This window comes from Pocillopora damicornis, chromosome 14 (assembly GCF_964200805.1).
Source record: "Pocillopora damicornis chromosome 14, jaPocDami1.2, whole genome shotgun sequence".
Classification (NCBI taxonomy): domain Eukaryota; kingdom Metazoa; phylum Cnidaria; class Anthozoa; order Scleractinia; family Pocilloporidae; genus Pocillopora; species Pocillopora damicornis.
This window is the reverse complement of record NC_142683.1, coordinates 476,993-489,661: the sequence shown is the minus strand read 5'-3', so window position 1 is coordinate 489,661 and position 12,669 is coordinate 476,993. Positions and strand designations below refer to the sequence as shown.

The following is a 12,669-nucleotide window of genomic DNA, read 5'->3' as shown; positions in this document are numbered from 1 at the left end:
GTCGCTCAAAACCGTTGTGGTCCATAAGAGCGTAACATCATTAATGACGAAAACAAATTTGCAGAAAGGAGGGTTAGTTCATCGGGTTCCGTATACTGAATCTCGGGAGAAACTCCAAGAATTATTTCAGAGTGTATGCGTGTTGTTTTGTAAATATAAAAACTGTAACCTATTTTAACTTGTTTTTGTGTCCTTTTAAGCAACGCGATATGTCTGTTATGACCAGAGTGCCAAATTTAATTCTTTAATTTTGATCTTCTTCACACTGTGCGTAGTTCATGACCTGATATTTCAACGTAAATCATCGAGAAGGCGCCTTCCGATCAGCTTTGTCTACTTTGTAAGTCACGCAAGCGCGCGAGCGTCACAACCGTTCACGTTTGCGCAATGTTTTATGACCACTCGGCCTCTAATCTCCATTCAGTTGCTGTGAAAACCTAAAATCCTCAACGTAGAAGATAAACGAACGAAGTTTGGACGGTCAAAAGGAGATCTTAGTCAATTCTAAGAATCATACAAATGATCTTTGACACGAGCGCAATTGAGCAAACACATTGATTTCCGTTGTTTTTGAGAAGTTGGTGGATGGAAGCTAGAGATATACCCGCGGGTTTGAGGCAATCTGTGACCTCATTGGTGTATAAACTATGCACTGATATACTTTTTCAGCCCGATTAACGCCTGCATTTCGAGAATTCTTTCGTACAAAGCAGTGAATTTTTGATATGCAAATTGAGGTCGAAGAGAAGGGTCTCCTCTGATCACGCTGGTATGAAAAATATTTCAGCTGAAGTTTCCATATTTTGTCTGTGAACTAACTGTATACACCTTGTAACTTGCGGCAAGATAGAATTCCGTGAGCTACATTGTTGCAGTCGCTGCGCGCTGGACAAAATCTTTGAAATTTACACTTTCGATCGCTGTCCACAGGGATGGTCTGGCAAAAATCATTTTTGGCTTGTGGCGACGCAAAAAAAAGAGAATTGGAGAACAACTAAACTATTTTTGAAACATGTGTCCTAAACCCTTTTCATGGGCAAAAAATAAAAGAAAACTTTTTTCCGACGAAAAGTCGAGAGGACCGCTCTTAGAGGGAGCGGCACTTAAGTTTGATTTTTTAACACATGGCATTGGACAGTAAGTCTGTCTTTCCACTTTGACATTGAATCGCGAAATAGAGAAATAATTACTTATCATGTACTCAATGCATTAATGATTACTAAGAATCTTTTTTAAAAAAATAAAGAGTAATTTTCAAGTCTGATTACCAAAAAACCGAAAACTAAGGGTTTTGACCATGTGTTTGAAAGAGTATTGGTCAAAATGACAACTATTTGTGACTGTCTGACCCCTCAAAAAAGATGCGGTAGTTAAATCTTTGGGGTATTTATTGTACCGAGAACTCTGATATCTAAATTACACTCAGACCTTTACCACTTCTGATAAGGAGCCAAATGATCCAGATAAATTGTCAGTTTTCCTCCTGGCTCAGTAAACATGGCCCAGAAAAAACATTTCTTACTTGTAAGCTTGTGTAAAGCTCCAAGAACACCACAGTCCATTATCACGTTGAAGATTTGTGGACTTTGTATTTTACAATCTATAGTGACACTTTGGTCGTAAAGTGTCAGCAACTGCAGTGGGTGGCTGTTTAGACTTTGTGTTTGAATTTTGACGATGAACTCCCTGTTAGGTTCTGGTTTTGGACCCTCTCCAATTCCCACTAAGTGAGAGCCAAACATCCGCGGCATTACTACTAATCCTGGCATAGTATGAGGAATACGGTCAACTTCCACAGCATAACGAGTTTTAAGAGCGAAACATAATGTCTCATGCTTAGGTCTGTGGTTGCGCCGGCATTCCTTACTGCAGTACGATGCAATGAGACATCCTGCGCACTTCAAAAACCGCACTGTTTTGTCTCTTTGACGATGACAATAAGTGCAGCCATTGCTAAGTCGTTCAACCAGCTCTCTGGGATGATACAAGCCTTCCTCATTGTTAAAATGTTTATTTTCTTTTAGAATGGGAGGCGTTGAATAAAAATGCATTTCACCCTCCGGAAGCATAAAATCCAGAGCATCAGCCTCTCTGACGTCAGGTAAACTTTCACCAATAGTCGCGCCACCGTTTTTGAATTGATACTCAAGCCAAGGGCCACTGTGATCTCTTACAGTATTTCTCTCTAGATGAACCCTCCCAGAATAATTGACACCAATAATAATTCCTCCACACTTGTTACCAGTGAGTTTGTTTCCTACTATGTGTGCCGATGTTCGCCCTTTAGCGAGAATGCCCCAGAATCCATTCTCGAAGATCTCATTGTTGCTAATAAGAACTTGAGAATTGCCCTGATCAAGGGAAATACCAAAGGGTCTGTTGTGATGGATACCGTTGTTGCGTAGGGTTACCTTCTCTTTTGTAACGCCAACAAAGATGCCTTCCTTTGCATTTTCAAAAATCTTGTTGTCGTTAATGTCACATTTCCCAGCGAGCTTCCAAATCACAATGCCATGACTACCATGGTTGAATATCTTGTTTCCAAGAGCTTCAAGTTCTCCTCCTTCCCTCGCCTCTAACCCAGATTGGTGGTTCTTGTGCACTTCACAGTTTTTAACTACTAGTCGAGAACCTTTCCCACAAACAAGAGCACCTCCACCCCCACATTTATGAATTACACAGTTTTCAATCAATCCAGAGCTCTTGCGTGAAATGTTGACTCCCGGAAAGCCAGCTATGCCAGACATTGAATGACCAAACCGTCCTGTCTGATCGCACGCAGGTTTCCCTAAAGAGGGCGCCACACAGCCTGTACCTCCGTTACATTCTGGAAAGTCCTCACAACTTGTCTCTCCTCCTGAAATCTCACACTGATTTAAGTGTACAGCGCCATTGTTTCCACTGCAGACTAGAGTAACATTCCCTCTAGAAAACACAATATTTTCAAAATAGCATTTGGCGTTATTAATTTGGCAAATCTTTGCACAATTTAAGTAAGTGTGGGGTCCGAGACCTACAACCTGAAGGTCATTTACAATTCCAAAGGCACTAAGATGGTACTCTCTTTCGTGTAACAACAAGGTTTCGTTTCTTTGAGTCGTCATCAAAGCAAACGCTAGCTGCATTTCATTGTATATCTCTCTGATACAAAGAACTAGCACTTCGGGAAACATCCGGGAAAACGTTTTGTCCTGGCGAAGAGTGGGATCGAAGTGAAGGGCAACTGCCTCTGCTGCACGTTTCTGCCCTTCGAGCTCACTATTTCCACCTTTAACAAGTTCTCGCAGGGCCCAAGCTTTTCGTTGAAGTGCTTTGCTGTAATCAGGTTTTAGATGAAGACATTTTTGACAATCCTCCAGAGCATTTCTTGGTTCTCCAAGTTTCAAATGGCAAAGGGCCCTGTTACAAAACAAGTGGTGGCCATCAGGCCACAAATCAATAGCTCTTGTATAAAGATCCAGTGCTTCTTTGAGCTTGCTATTTTTAAACGCATTGTTTCCTTTTTCTCTGAGTTGGTCGGCTTGGTCCTTCCTTTCGTTATCTTCTTCAGCCACAGCCTCATTTTCAGAGGAAGGATTTCTCATACAACAAGTTATCACCTTGTAGTCCTTGTCTTTCAAAGGTACATCAACAAAATAATGCGGCAAGTTGCAATCTTCCTCAAGGGTTGGCTTTTCAAGGTGTACTAGCAACTCTAGTTTCTTTTTTTGCATTGCCTGAGCTTTCACTTTCTCCTGCGAAACACTAAAAAATATCGCTGCTTCGTTAAAGATACGGACTGTTGCATCAGTGTAGAGCAAAGTGTGCAAACTTTTGACATCATTTTCATGTTTTGTTAGGTAGCCATGCAAATGTTCTTGCAAATGAGTTGAGTGCGAAGCCAGCTTTCCCCACAGTTGCAACGAAGGAGGATCTTCCACGCTGAAAACAGCATCTTCAACGAAACTTTGGCAGACTTCAACTGGCGAGCGTGTTTTTGTTAATGCATGGTTGAGTGCGTGCACTGCACAGCAAAGTATACGTACTTCAATTTTGTCCTTTTCAATCTCACTTCGAATAACATCTTGCATCAGACGATGAACACTGAAAGAATCTGTCCCATACCTTTGAAAAAGGGAAAACTTTGTAAGCAGCGACACTGTCTCGGCTGCATCCAACAAATCGCTTACTTCCTGGCCGGAAGTTCCCACATAATTATTATTATGAAAGACTCCAACCAACTCACGAAAATCGTTGTCTTCTCCGGCTGTCCCACTTCTTGTTTTCAAAAACTGAACCCCTTCTTCCTCCGTGAAGCATTTCAACTCAATACAAGAGCTTTCTTCGATTCCCATTTCTTCTCCGATTTCCGTTGCTTCTCTCCTTGTGGTTATGATGATATGGCCACGTGCTGCCTGTTTCCAATGACCAGCAAGCAACTTCTGCATATTCATGGACATTTCTAACTCATCCAGATTGTCTACCACTAAACACCACAGCTGCTCACGCTTTCTCAACCAGTCCAAGGTTCTTGACAGCGAATTAGAAAAGTCTTTGTCATCAAAAGTTCCAACTTGACGAGCCATCTCGCTGACAGACAACTGAAAAAGGTTGTTGTTTTCGCCCGAAATCCAAAAAATACCACCGGGATATTTCGCCTTGTCTCTCTGTCGCCAGAGAAACTCGACAGCAAGAGATGTTTTTCCAACACCCCCAAGACCGCAAATTGCTGACTCTGAACAACCCCTCGTAATATTTTTTAATTGCGCCGCAATTGCTTTTAGCTGAATTTCGCGACCACAAAAGCAATGATTGCGACTGGGCAGTTGCAAAATGTTAGCATCGACTACAGCGTCAAGATAACCCTCTTCTAACTTTTTCAGCCGAGAATCCAACTGAGTTTGTCCGAACTCTAAAACCTCCACCTTTGAGGTTAAATTACTATCTCCGTCCTTTAAAGAGGTTACAGCTGATTCTAGCTCATTTTGCCTTTCTTCTAACAAAGAAATGTTTTGTTCGTTTGTATCTTGGCGTTCCTCTATTATATATATATTGTTAGAAATATCTTCAATTACTGATGAGAATTCTTTGTTCTTTTCTGATTGGGCCTGGTGCTCCTCCTCCAGTCGACTTTCCATGTCGGCTATACGTTTCTCAAACTTCGCTATTTCATCTATGGCGTCTTGAAGAGCTTCTCCTATCCTCTTGGCTTCATCAGCATTGGATTTCTTTATGGCCTCCACGTTTTGTTCTAAGTTGGTGACCTCAGTCCTGACAAGTTTCATCAAATCCTTGTCCACTAGGCAACCCATGCACAATTGCACACCTGCGGAGAAACAATTTATGTGGATACAACGTCAGCCATGATGTGAATATTTTACTTTGGGTAAATGATGAAGAGAAAAAAATGAGAAGGAAAGGTGGAAAACAATGGACTTCGCACTTTCTATCAAGACAACAGATGAATCCCCGACAGGGTAAATGCAGGTGCAAATGAAGATCAGCTCACAACGAGCTCAAAGAAAGACTAGCGCTTACCCAGGGAGTGGCATCCAAAAGAGCTAGTTAGCGCCTAAGACGCCCCATACACACTATCGTATGATTATTTAAATTACTGACCCTTGGTTTCCCACTCCTGAAGTTCATCGAGTACTTTCTTTTCATCAGCCACTGGAAGCCCCAAAGAACGAGTTAATGTCTCCATGAGTTGGAAACTGTTGTTGAACTCCACGTCATTCCAGTGATCAAAGTTACAGTGTCCCCACTCATTTCTTACTTTGGAGCGCACATTCCTAGCATTTGCTTGGATGCGCGTATGAAACACGGATGAGTTGGCCAGCATTCCTAAAACTGCTGACAAGTCGCATGTGTTATCAAAACCTGAAAATAGGCAATAAGATTTATACTATAAGTTAGCACAAGGAGTAAGATGTTTACAAGATACATTATCAGTAGAAGCCTTCTTTTCTTAAAAGATAACTGCTGCATTGCATCGTTTAGTGCTCATGCCATCTCAGTTCAAATTCAGTCATTATTCAGTAGGCTCATATAACTATTGTTACACTCTTGCGTAAGCTTGAAGCTCCGGTATCCGGTCGTTTCGCCTACGGGTCGTTTCGCCTACGGTCTGTTCGCCTACGGTTAGAGTCGATTCGCCTACGTCTTATATGTCAGTTCGCCTACGAGTCAGATGTTGACGCTTTAAATCGGAATTATTAAAAGTCTTTGTTCCTTGTATTATTCCTTCCATTCTATCCTCGCTAAAACATCTAAGTTCGTTTTTAAAAACTTTATAATGGCGGAACCCGGTCGTCTACGAATGTGTGAAAGATATTTTGCTTAAAATGATTTAAGAAACGTGCGATTGTAAAACTGAGCATTAAGATGTGTATTAAAATGAAATTAACCACCGTTTACGGTCTTTGTGTGGTCGTGTAAAGCGCGAGCAGAGCAGTAAACAAACCACTGTTTACGGTCTTTGTGTAGACTTGTGAAGCGTGAGCGGCGCCTAAACTAAAGAAGGTGAGACTTTTCATTAACATATACGAAATTAGCTTCGGCTTGACTTGACAGTCGGTTCAATTTCTGCGTCGATTTGGCGGGCGACTCGTTGAATCTTTTATCTCTATAAACTAGTTTATGTATGTAATGTGTCCGGGTATTCTGAGTTACTCCGTTTGCGTACTTTCATCTAACAGACAAATAATATAAAAACTTAAAGCGTCCTTTGTGTAGACTTGTGACTTGAGAGGCGCTCATACTAAGGGAGGTGAGAGTTCTCATTAGCATACATAGTACTTACCACAAAATTAGCTTGTTCACACTACACAGCTTGATGTAACTTTTTATTTCGATGTTGCGGCTTGTTAAATCGGTAATCATATTCATATACTTCGGACTAAGTAAGATAAATAAACGTTCGTGTTCACGTTTGGACTTGGCTCAAATAACCAAGGTTTAGATTAAAGTAACAACCTACACAAAAGGTGGGAAAAAAAAACGGAAATTTGCAGGTAAACGCTCCTTATTTACAATTATTTAACTTCGATAGGCTTGACTTTATGAGTCACGCTCTAGGAATTGAATCGACCGACTAGGATCCGAGCGCGATCGCACATAAAGTAGATGAGTCAACTGTTGTAACACATGTTTTAACACGTAGGCGAACTGACATATGAGACGTAGGCGAATCGACTCTAACCGTAGGCGAACAGACCGTAGGCGAAACGACCCGTAGGCGAAACGACCGTAATTCGAAGCTCCTGCTTGTCAAGGTAGTGACTTGACAGCGTCAAACCGCTGCCAAGGTTACTCCAACTATACACAACAACTTGAGTAGACATCACATGTCATGGCTAAGAAGCGAAATAAAGCCATAACCGAAGAGGGAATTTTACCATGATCAATTTGTGAACTGAAGAGAAAGATCGAGTCAACGCATAAAAAAAGCCGCGTAGACAATACTCTGATCTGTCAGGATAATTTGAGAGTTGCAAGTATGGCTCGTGACTGAATTCAGAGTCTCGTTGGGCCGAGAGTCTTTTCGACATGTGTATAGCGCCAAGCGGCCTGTGTCAGAGATTGACGTACCAATAAGAAACTGCAGGTTGATCTGGAACAATTATATATTCTCAAATTTGTTCCTCGTCATTGTATTGCACTGTAAGTTATAATTACCAAGAAGATGAACAAGAGATTTGAGATTTAATATTAGCATGGTCGGTACTCTGAGCGATCACGATAATCGTCATCATGTGCGCCTCGTGAGTCCGCAACAAATTTTGACACTGTGATGACGAATATCGTTGTCGGTAGGAGTACAGACCACGCTAAACTACTATCGGTTTGTTTTTTACCACAATATCAGAATTTCCGAGTCATCCATGTTTGAGAGCTTATTAAGACAATAAGTGACACGTTGACACGAGTAGCGTTGTTTATACTCTTATTGACAACGGCAAATGGCCAGTTACATTGCGACATTACCGCAAATTTTGGTAAAATAAATATTCACCAGTGAATTTGGCCATGTGTGGTTCAAGGTAAAGTTTGGCCAGATCCTCCGCAGATGCCACTTTATAATCATACAAACGCACGCCCTTTCTCTTGAATCTTCTCAAGTTGTTGTTGATGCTGCCATAGTTTAAATCACATGAACCATCTTTCTCCATGTGGGTGGGATAAACCTGCGTATCTATTCTACTGGAGCTCTTCAATGATGTATAGTGTTTAGCAAGTTCCTTGCCCGCAAAGTCACGGAGAACTGGTAATAGAAGCCTGTTTAATGTGATTCCAATCACAACCCATCTTTTTTGTTTGTCACCCAAATCAAAGCTGCTGACTGTAAGAAATTACCACAGAAAAGAACAGCTTTTGCCACATATTGACATAGATCTCACTTGAAATGTAGTTTAACATTGGACTTTAAGATTTTAGGTTTACAATGGTAAGCATTTGGGAAAATCTCACCATTGGTTGCAAGAAAGTTGCCAATTTCACAGACTATGAATACACCTCAGTCTGTCAACAGGACAAATATATACATCTATAATTCAACTTTTACCATAATAAGGCAATGGTACACATAAATATGCCTCAGTATTAAACCACTGAATGGGGCAAAAATCCATTTGGTCAGTAGGGATTCAAAAGTGGTAAGATTCTTTACCCTTTGGTTGGGATCACAAAAATTACATTTGCTCAAAAGTCACCAAGATGGGGTTTATAACTGGCCACAGAATGCACAATAATGGAGTAGGGGTTCTGAGAGGCCAGTGGCACATACCCAGAAAAAAATTGACCTAACTACCCCCCCCCCCACCCACCAGGAGTAGGTGGCATAATATTTTCCTCTGTGTCACCAGACAGAAAATGTACAGATTCTCCTGGGAACAAAACTAACTGCCACCCAAGGGCACAGGGGTAAGGTGTGAATTTTACAGTTAAATAAAAGTAAATAATTATTATTATTATTATTATTATTATTTATATACCGCACATATCACATACTGTCTCATGGCGGTTTACAATAATTCCCTCCCATCCCACCCCAGGGGAGGACATCCAGCACACAGTAATCTCGTGAGTGGGAAATTAACGTCTCTTACCCCTTTTCCCCCTTTTTTTTTTTTTTTTTTTTTTTATTAAGAGACGGGACCTCCGGCTTTACGTCTTATCCGAGAGACGAAGCAAAGTGGGTAAAGCATCTTGCTTAAGGATGCAGCGACATGTCCCTGGTAGGACTTGAACCCGGGCCCTTCGACCCAGAGTCCAGCGCACTAACCACTGGACCACTGACGCCCCACATATAAATAAGACAGTTATTGTACCCACCAGGGCCTGCTACTGCCACTGAGGGACTAGTGAGAACTGTGGGTATGGCAGGAGGTCCTGGAAGTGTTGTTGGCACAATTAAAATAGGGATTTTGCTTGTGCCTGCTGCCATGGCAGCCTAAAAAGTGATCAAAGCTATTAGCAAAGTAGGTTATTGAGTAAACATAGTTATGAATATTAAGCTATGCCCACATATTTCTTTTAATGTATATGACATTAATGAAAAAATATAATACTGTAATCAATGCATGTGCAAAATAGTGGAACTAAAATTATAACTCCATACCTTTTGAGGTAGGGATGATAATAAAATCACTGAAGGAGGCACTACCTTATTTTCATCATCATTTTCACTTATTCAAAAAATAATACCACAAAATTAGAATCAATTCACATCAAAATATTGTACCTTGTAATCAAATCCCCTTGAGGTTGAAAAGTCAAGATCAATTTACTCCATTTTAATACTAACTCAGCCAAAACATATTGAAAGGTAGATAATTTTGTGACTCGTTTGCCAGTTTTCTTTGTGCCGTTGGTAAAACGTAATAGTATTTGCATTACAATGTGAAAGATATGTGACCCACATACTGTACATGCTAGAATCAATTGTACATGTACAATACTGTGCATGCTAGAATCAGTAGTCTGCTGCAACAAGGTCCTTTTATAAGCTCACTAATTAGCTATAAGTAGGTGTCAGGTAGTAAGCCGCCATCATTACGATTTTAAAGGAGTGTGGGCATGGTTGATATGCCAGGCTTCCAAACAAAGGTACTGGTGGTAATGTGAATTAGTGGTGATCATTTTAGACTTATTCCACCCAGTTGTATGGTTAGCTAGGCATGTGTGCACTGACATGGCTGAGTTTTTTTTTGTGAAAAGGAGACTGCTTTTTGATGCTCTTTCAAACTGACAGACTGACCAGTCTGTCCAATATACTCGTGATCACAGTCACTGCATGGAATAGAATAAATAGAGTCAAAAGAACGACAAACCAACACTATTTATGCCAAAGGGGAGCTAATTAGTAGCATATAAAAGAACCTCTTGTTGCAGTGATCAGATCACCCCTGATGAAGGCACTAAACAGGAGAGTCAAAACGTTGGGTCTGTGAATTGTAACTTCTCGATTACATCCATTAAATCTTTACACCAGAGTAACATCAAACCATGTCTGATTGTCCACCTGGTTGCCTTAGCAAACTTGCCAAATCCAATTTTGATTTATTTAAATTATTTATTGTTAAACAATCCTTCTAACCCTAACCTTAGCGACTTAATTTTTACCAGGAGTGAGATTCTTTTAAGCACATGATTGAAGTTTCTTTTTCATCATATCTCTCAGTTAGTATGTACACTATTAGTCAATTTATCAGGCTGTAGTTCACTGTTCTGCCCACCATATTCAAAAGTTTGTCGGAATTAAAATCTTCACCCTCTGTTTGAACCCAGAGATATAATAAATACCTTGCTAACCTCATTTTGTTGGTCTTAACTGTAAATTATGGAACCTCATTTTTCCACTCAGATTTATGGCCTGAGCTCGAGACTTACAGCATGGAGAACTTGGTTAGTAAGAGGTCTTTCTCTTCTATTTTAAAATTTCTTCTAAATTGACAACCTCTTGTAGTAAATTTTCAAGGTTGGAGTCATTTGCACTAACAATAACATTTCCTTCTTTTCCTGCATTAGAAAAAATACTTGCTGGATTGTAATTTTTTTTTGTCACTTTAAAGCAAAATAAAGACGTGTGGGGAGTTTATTTTCCTCTGTAGATGCTATAATGTATAAATGTTATCCCTTAATTGTGATTTTGCTTCAATAAATTACTCTTAAGGCAGTAAAAACTGTAGGAAGACTTAAAATTACATTCAAGTGAACAAAACTTCAGTCATTTGTAGACCACTTCACATGCGGCATTGTTAGATTTGACTGATGTCAGCATCCACCCCATTCCACCTATATTGCTGGATTATACTTTAACTGACAGCAGAAGATTGATGGCTGATAACATAAATTTATAGCACAGCTTCATATGTTCTCATTTGTCATCTTGCTTTCCTGAAGTAGAAACACTCTCCAATTGAACCAAAAGTTGACGTTTAGAAACAAAAGATGGCTTAGCTAGCAAAAGGTAATTGTGAAGAACAATTAAAACAAACAAAGAAGAAGAATACCTGTAGTTGGTCAAGATAGCGCTATCACGGATCACTTCAAATCAAAAACAAGAGATATCATTTATACATATGACTTAACAATATACCAAAAATCAGGATCGCATTGCATTACATGGCGATTCTCAACTGCATTCTTCGATGGATAACTCACTTTCGTTGAATGCACAGCGAATGTTCTCGTGCCTTTTTAGTTTTAGTGGCATTTTGAAGCATTGATATTAAGCATGTCTGCTTTGGTCAGTTTTGTAAAATGGAAATATGGTGTCAAATAAAGCTATTTCACCACCTGTCGCTAACCTGTTGGTTACCTGTCGGTGGCCTGTCGGTTTAGCGTCGGCCAACTGTTGGCTGACTGTTGGCCGACTGTCGGTGGAGGGAAGCTGTTCTTCACAATTACCCTAGCAAAATATAATTCAATCTCGTGATCTCAGTGGAAGATCTGAGAAATTCAACAACACCATGGCAAACTTCGTACTTTTTCTTTCGTTTCCCATTTTAACAGAACCAATTTCAGCTCTGTTGGTAGGAGAAAGATATTAAATGGCAAGAAATAATTCCTTGAGTGAAACTGAACAAAAGTTACCCACTTAGAGATAAACCGCCCAGTTCGCTTGCCGCCATTTTACTTTCACACAATTCCTATCACAAGGTCCTTTCTGGTGTAGCAGGTAACTTAGTGTTAACAACTGAGTTGAAAACGTAAATTGGTCACTGAAAAGAGTTAAAAGGCTGACGTTTCGAGCGTTAGCCCTTCTCTATCGTTCTGACGAAGGGCTAACGCTCGAAACGTCAGCCTTTTAACTCTTTACGGTGGCCAATTTACGTTTTCAACTCAGTTGCTAACATTAAATTACCTGCTACACTCTCCCACCGACGCAGCACCACAGTTTCTTTAGAAACTTACCCCCTTTGTTCTTTCTGATGTAGTTCACCCTCCTTGCGCGCTTTCACGAAGGAACACGCACGCCTTCACGTTCCACGAGCTCTCGTCACTCATCTGTCAATAAAATAACAAAACCTTTTCCTTGAAAATTCATCATACTTCTCAAAGGATTCTTGTGTGATAACACACCAGAAAAAAATTCGTCTTTCCTCAGCAGAATCATGTTTTACCTAACCCGTGTTTTTTGTTCCTAGGCCTGCAATACTTTCAGCGGACAAAACAAAATAACTTTAT

At 40.3% G+C, this 12,669-nt stretch overlaps 1 protein-coding gene across 11 annotated transcripts; it reads right to left on the bottom strand.

Moving 5' to 3' along the window:
• Window positions 1–1,370: 1,370 nt before the first annotated feature.
• Window positions 1,371–12,652, bottom strand: LOC149033879 (uncharacterized). 11 transcript variants are annotated; one of them, XM_089194099.1, is made up of 8 exons: window positions 12,606–12,652; window positions 12,397–12,489; window positions 11,790–11,890; window positions 11,493–11,526; window positions 9,313–9,430; window positions 7,994–8,320; window positions 5,599–5,859; window positions 1,371–5,305 (listed from the first exon to the last, which is right to left on the bottom strand). In XM_089194099.1, the coding sequence occupies exons 5-8, from the start codon at window positions 9,422–9,424 to the stop codon at window positions 1,431–1,433; spliced, it is 4,575 nt and encodes a 1,524-aa protein (XP_089050225.1). In that variant the 5' UTR covers window positions 9,425–9,430; window positions 11,493–11,526; window positions 11,790–11,890; window positions 12,397–12,489; window positions 12,606–12,652; the 3' UTR covers window positions 1,371–1,430. The 11 variants fall into 11 exon arrangements, with proteins under 11 accessions (XP_089050225.1, XP_089050229.1, XP_089050226.1 ...); XM_089194103.1 differs by having other exon boundaries at window positions 11,801–11,890; XM_089194100.1 differs by having other exon boundaries at window positions 12,565–12,626.
• Window positions 12,653–12,669: the final 17 nt, after the last annotated feature.

Excerpts from the sequence above, each read along its gene's own strand:
- LOC149033879 (XM_089194099.1), bottom strand. The coding sequence starts at position 9,424 with ATGGCAGCAGGCACAAGCAAAATCCCTATTTTAATTGTGCCAACAACA. Across the intron at positions 5,860-7,993 it reads ACACATGGCCAAATTCACTG|GTTTTGATAACACATGCGAC; the intron begins GTGAATATTTAT and ends GCCTATTTTCAG. Across the intron at positions 5,306-5,598 it reads TCAGGAGTGGGAAACCAAGG|GTGTGCAATTGTGCATGGGT; the intron begins GTCAGTAATTTA and ends GTTTCTCCGCAG.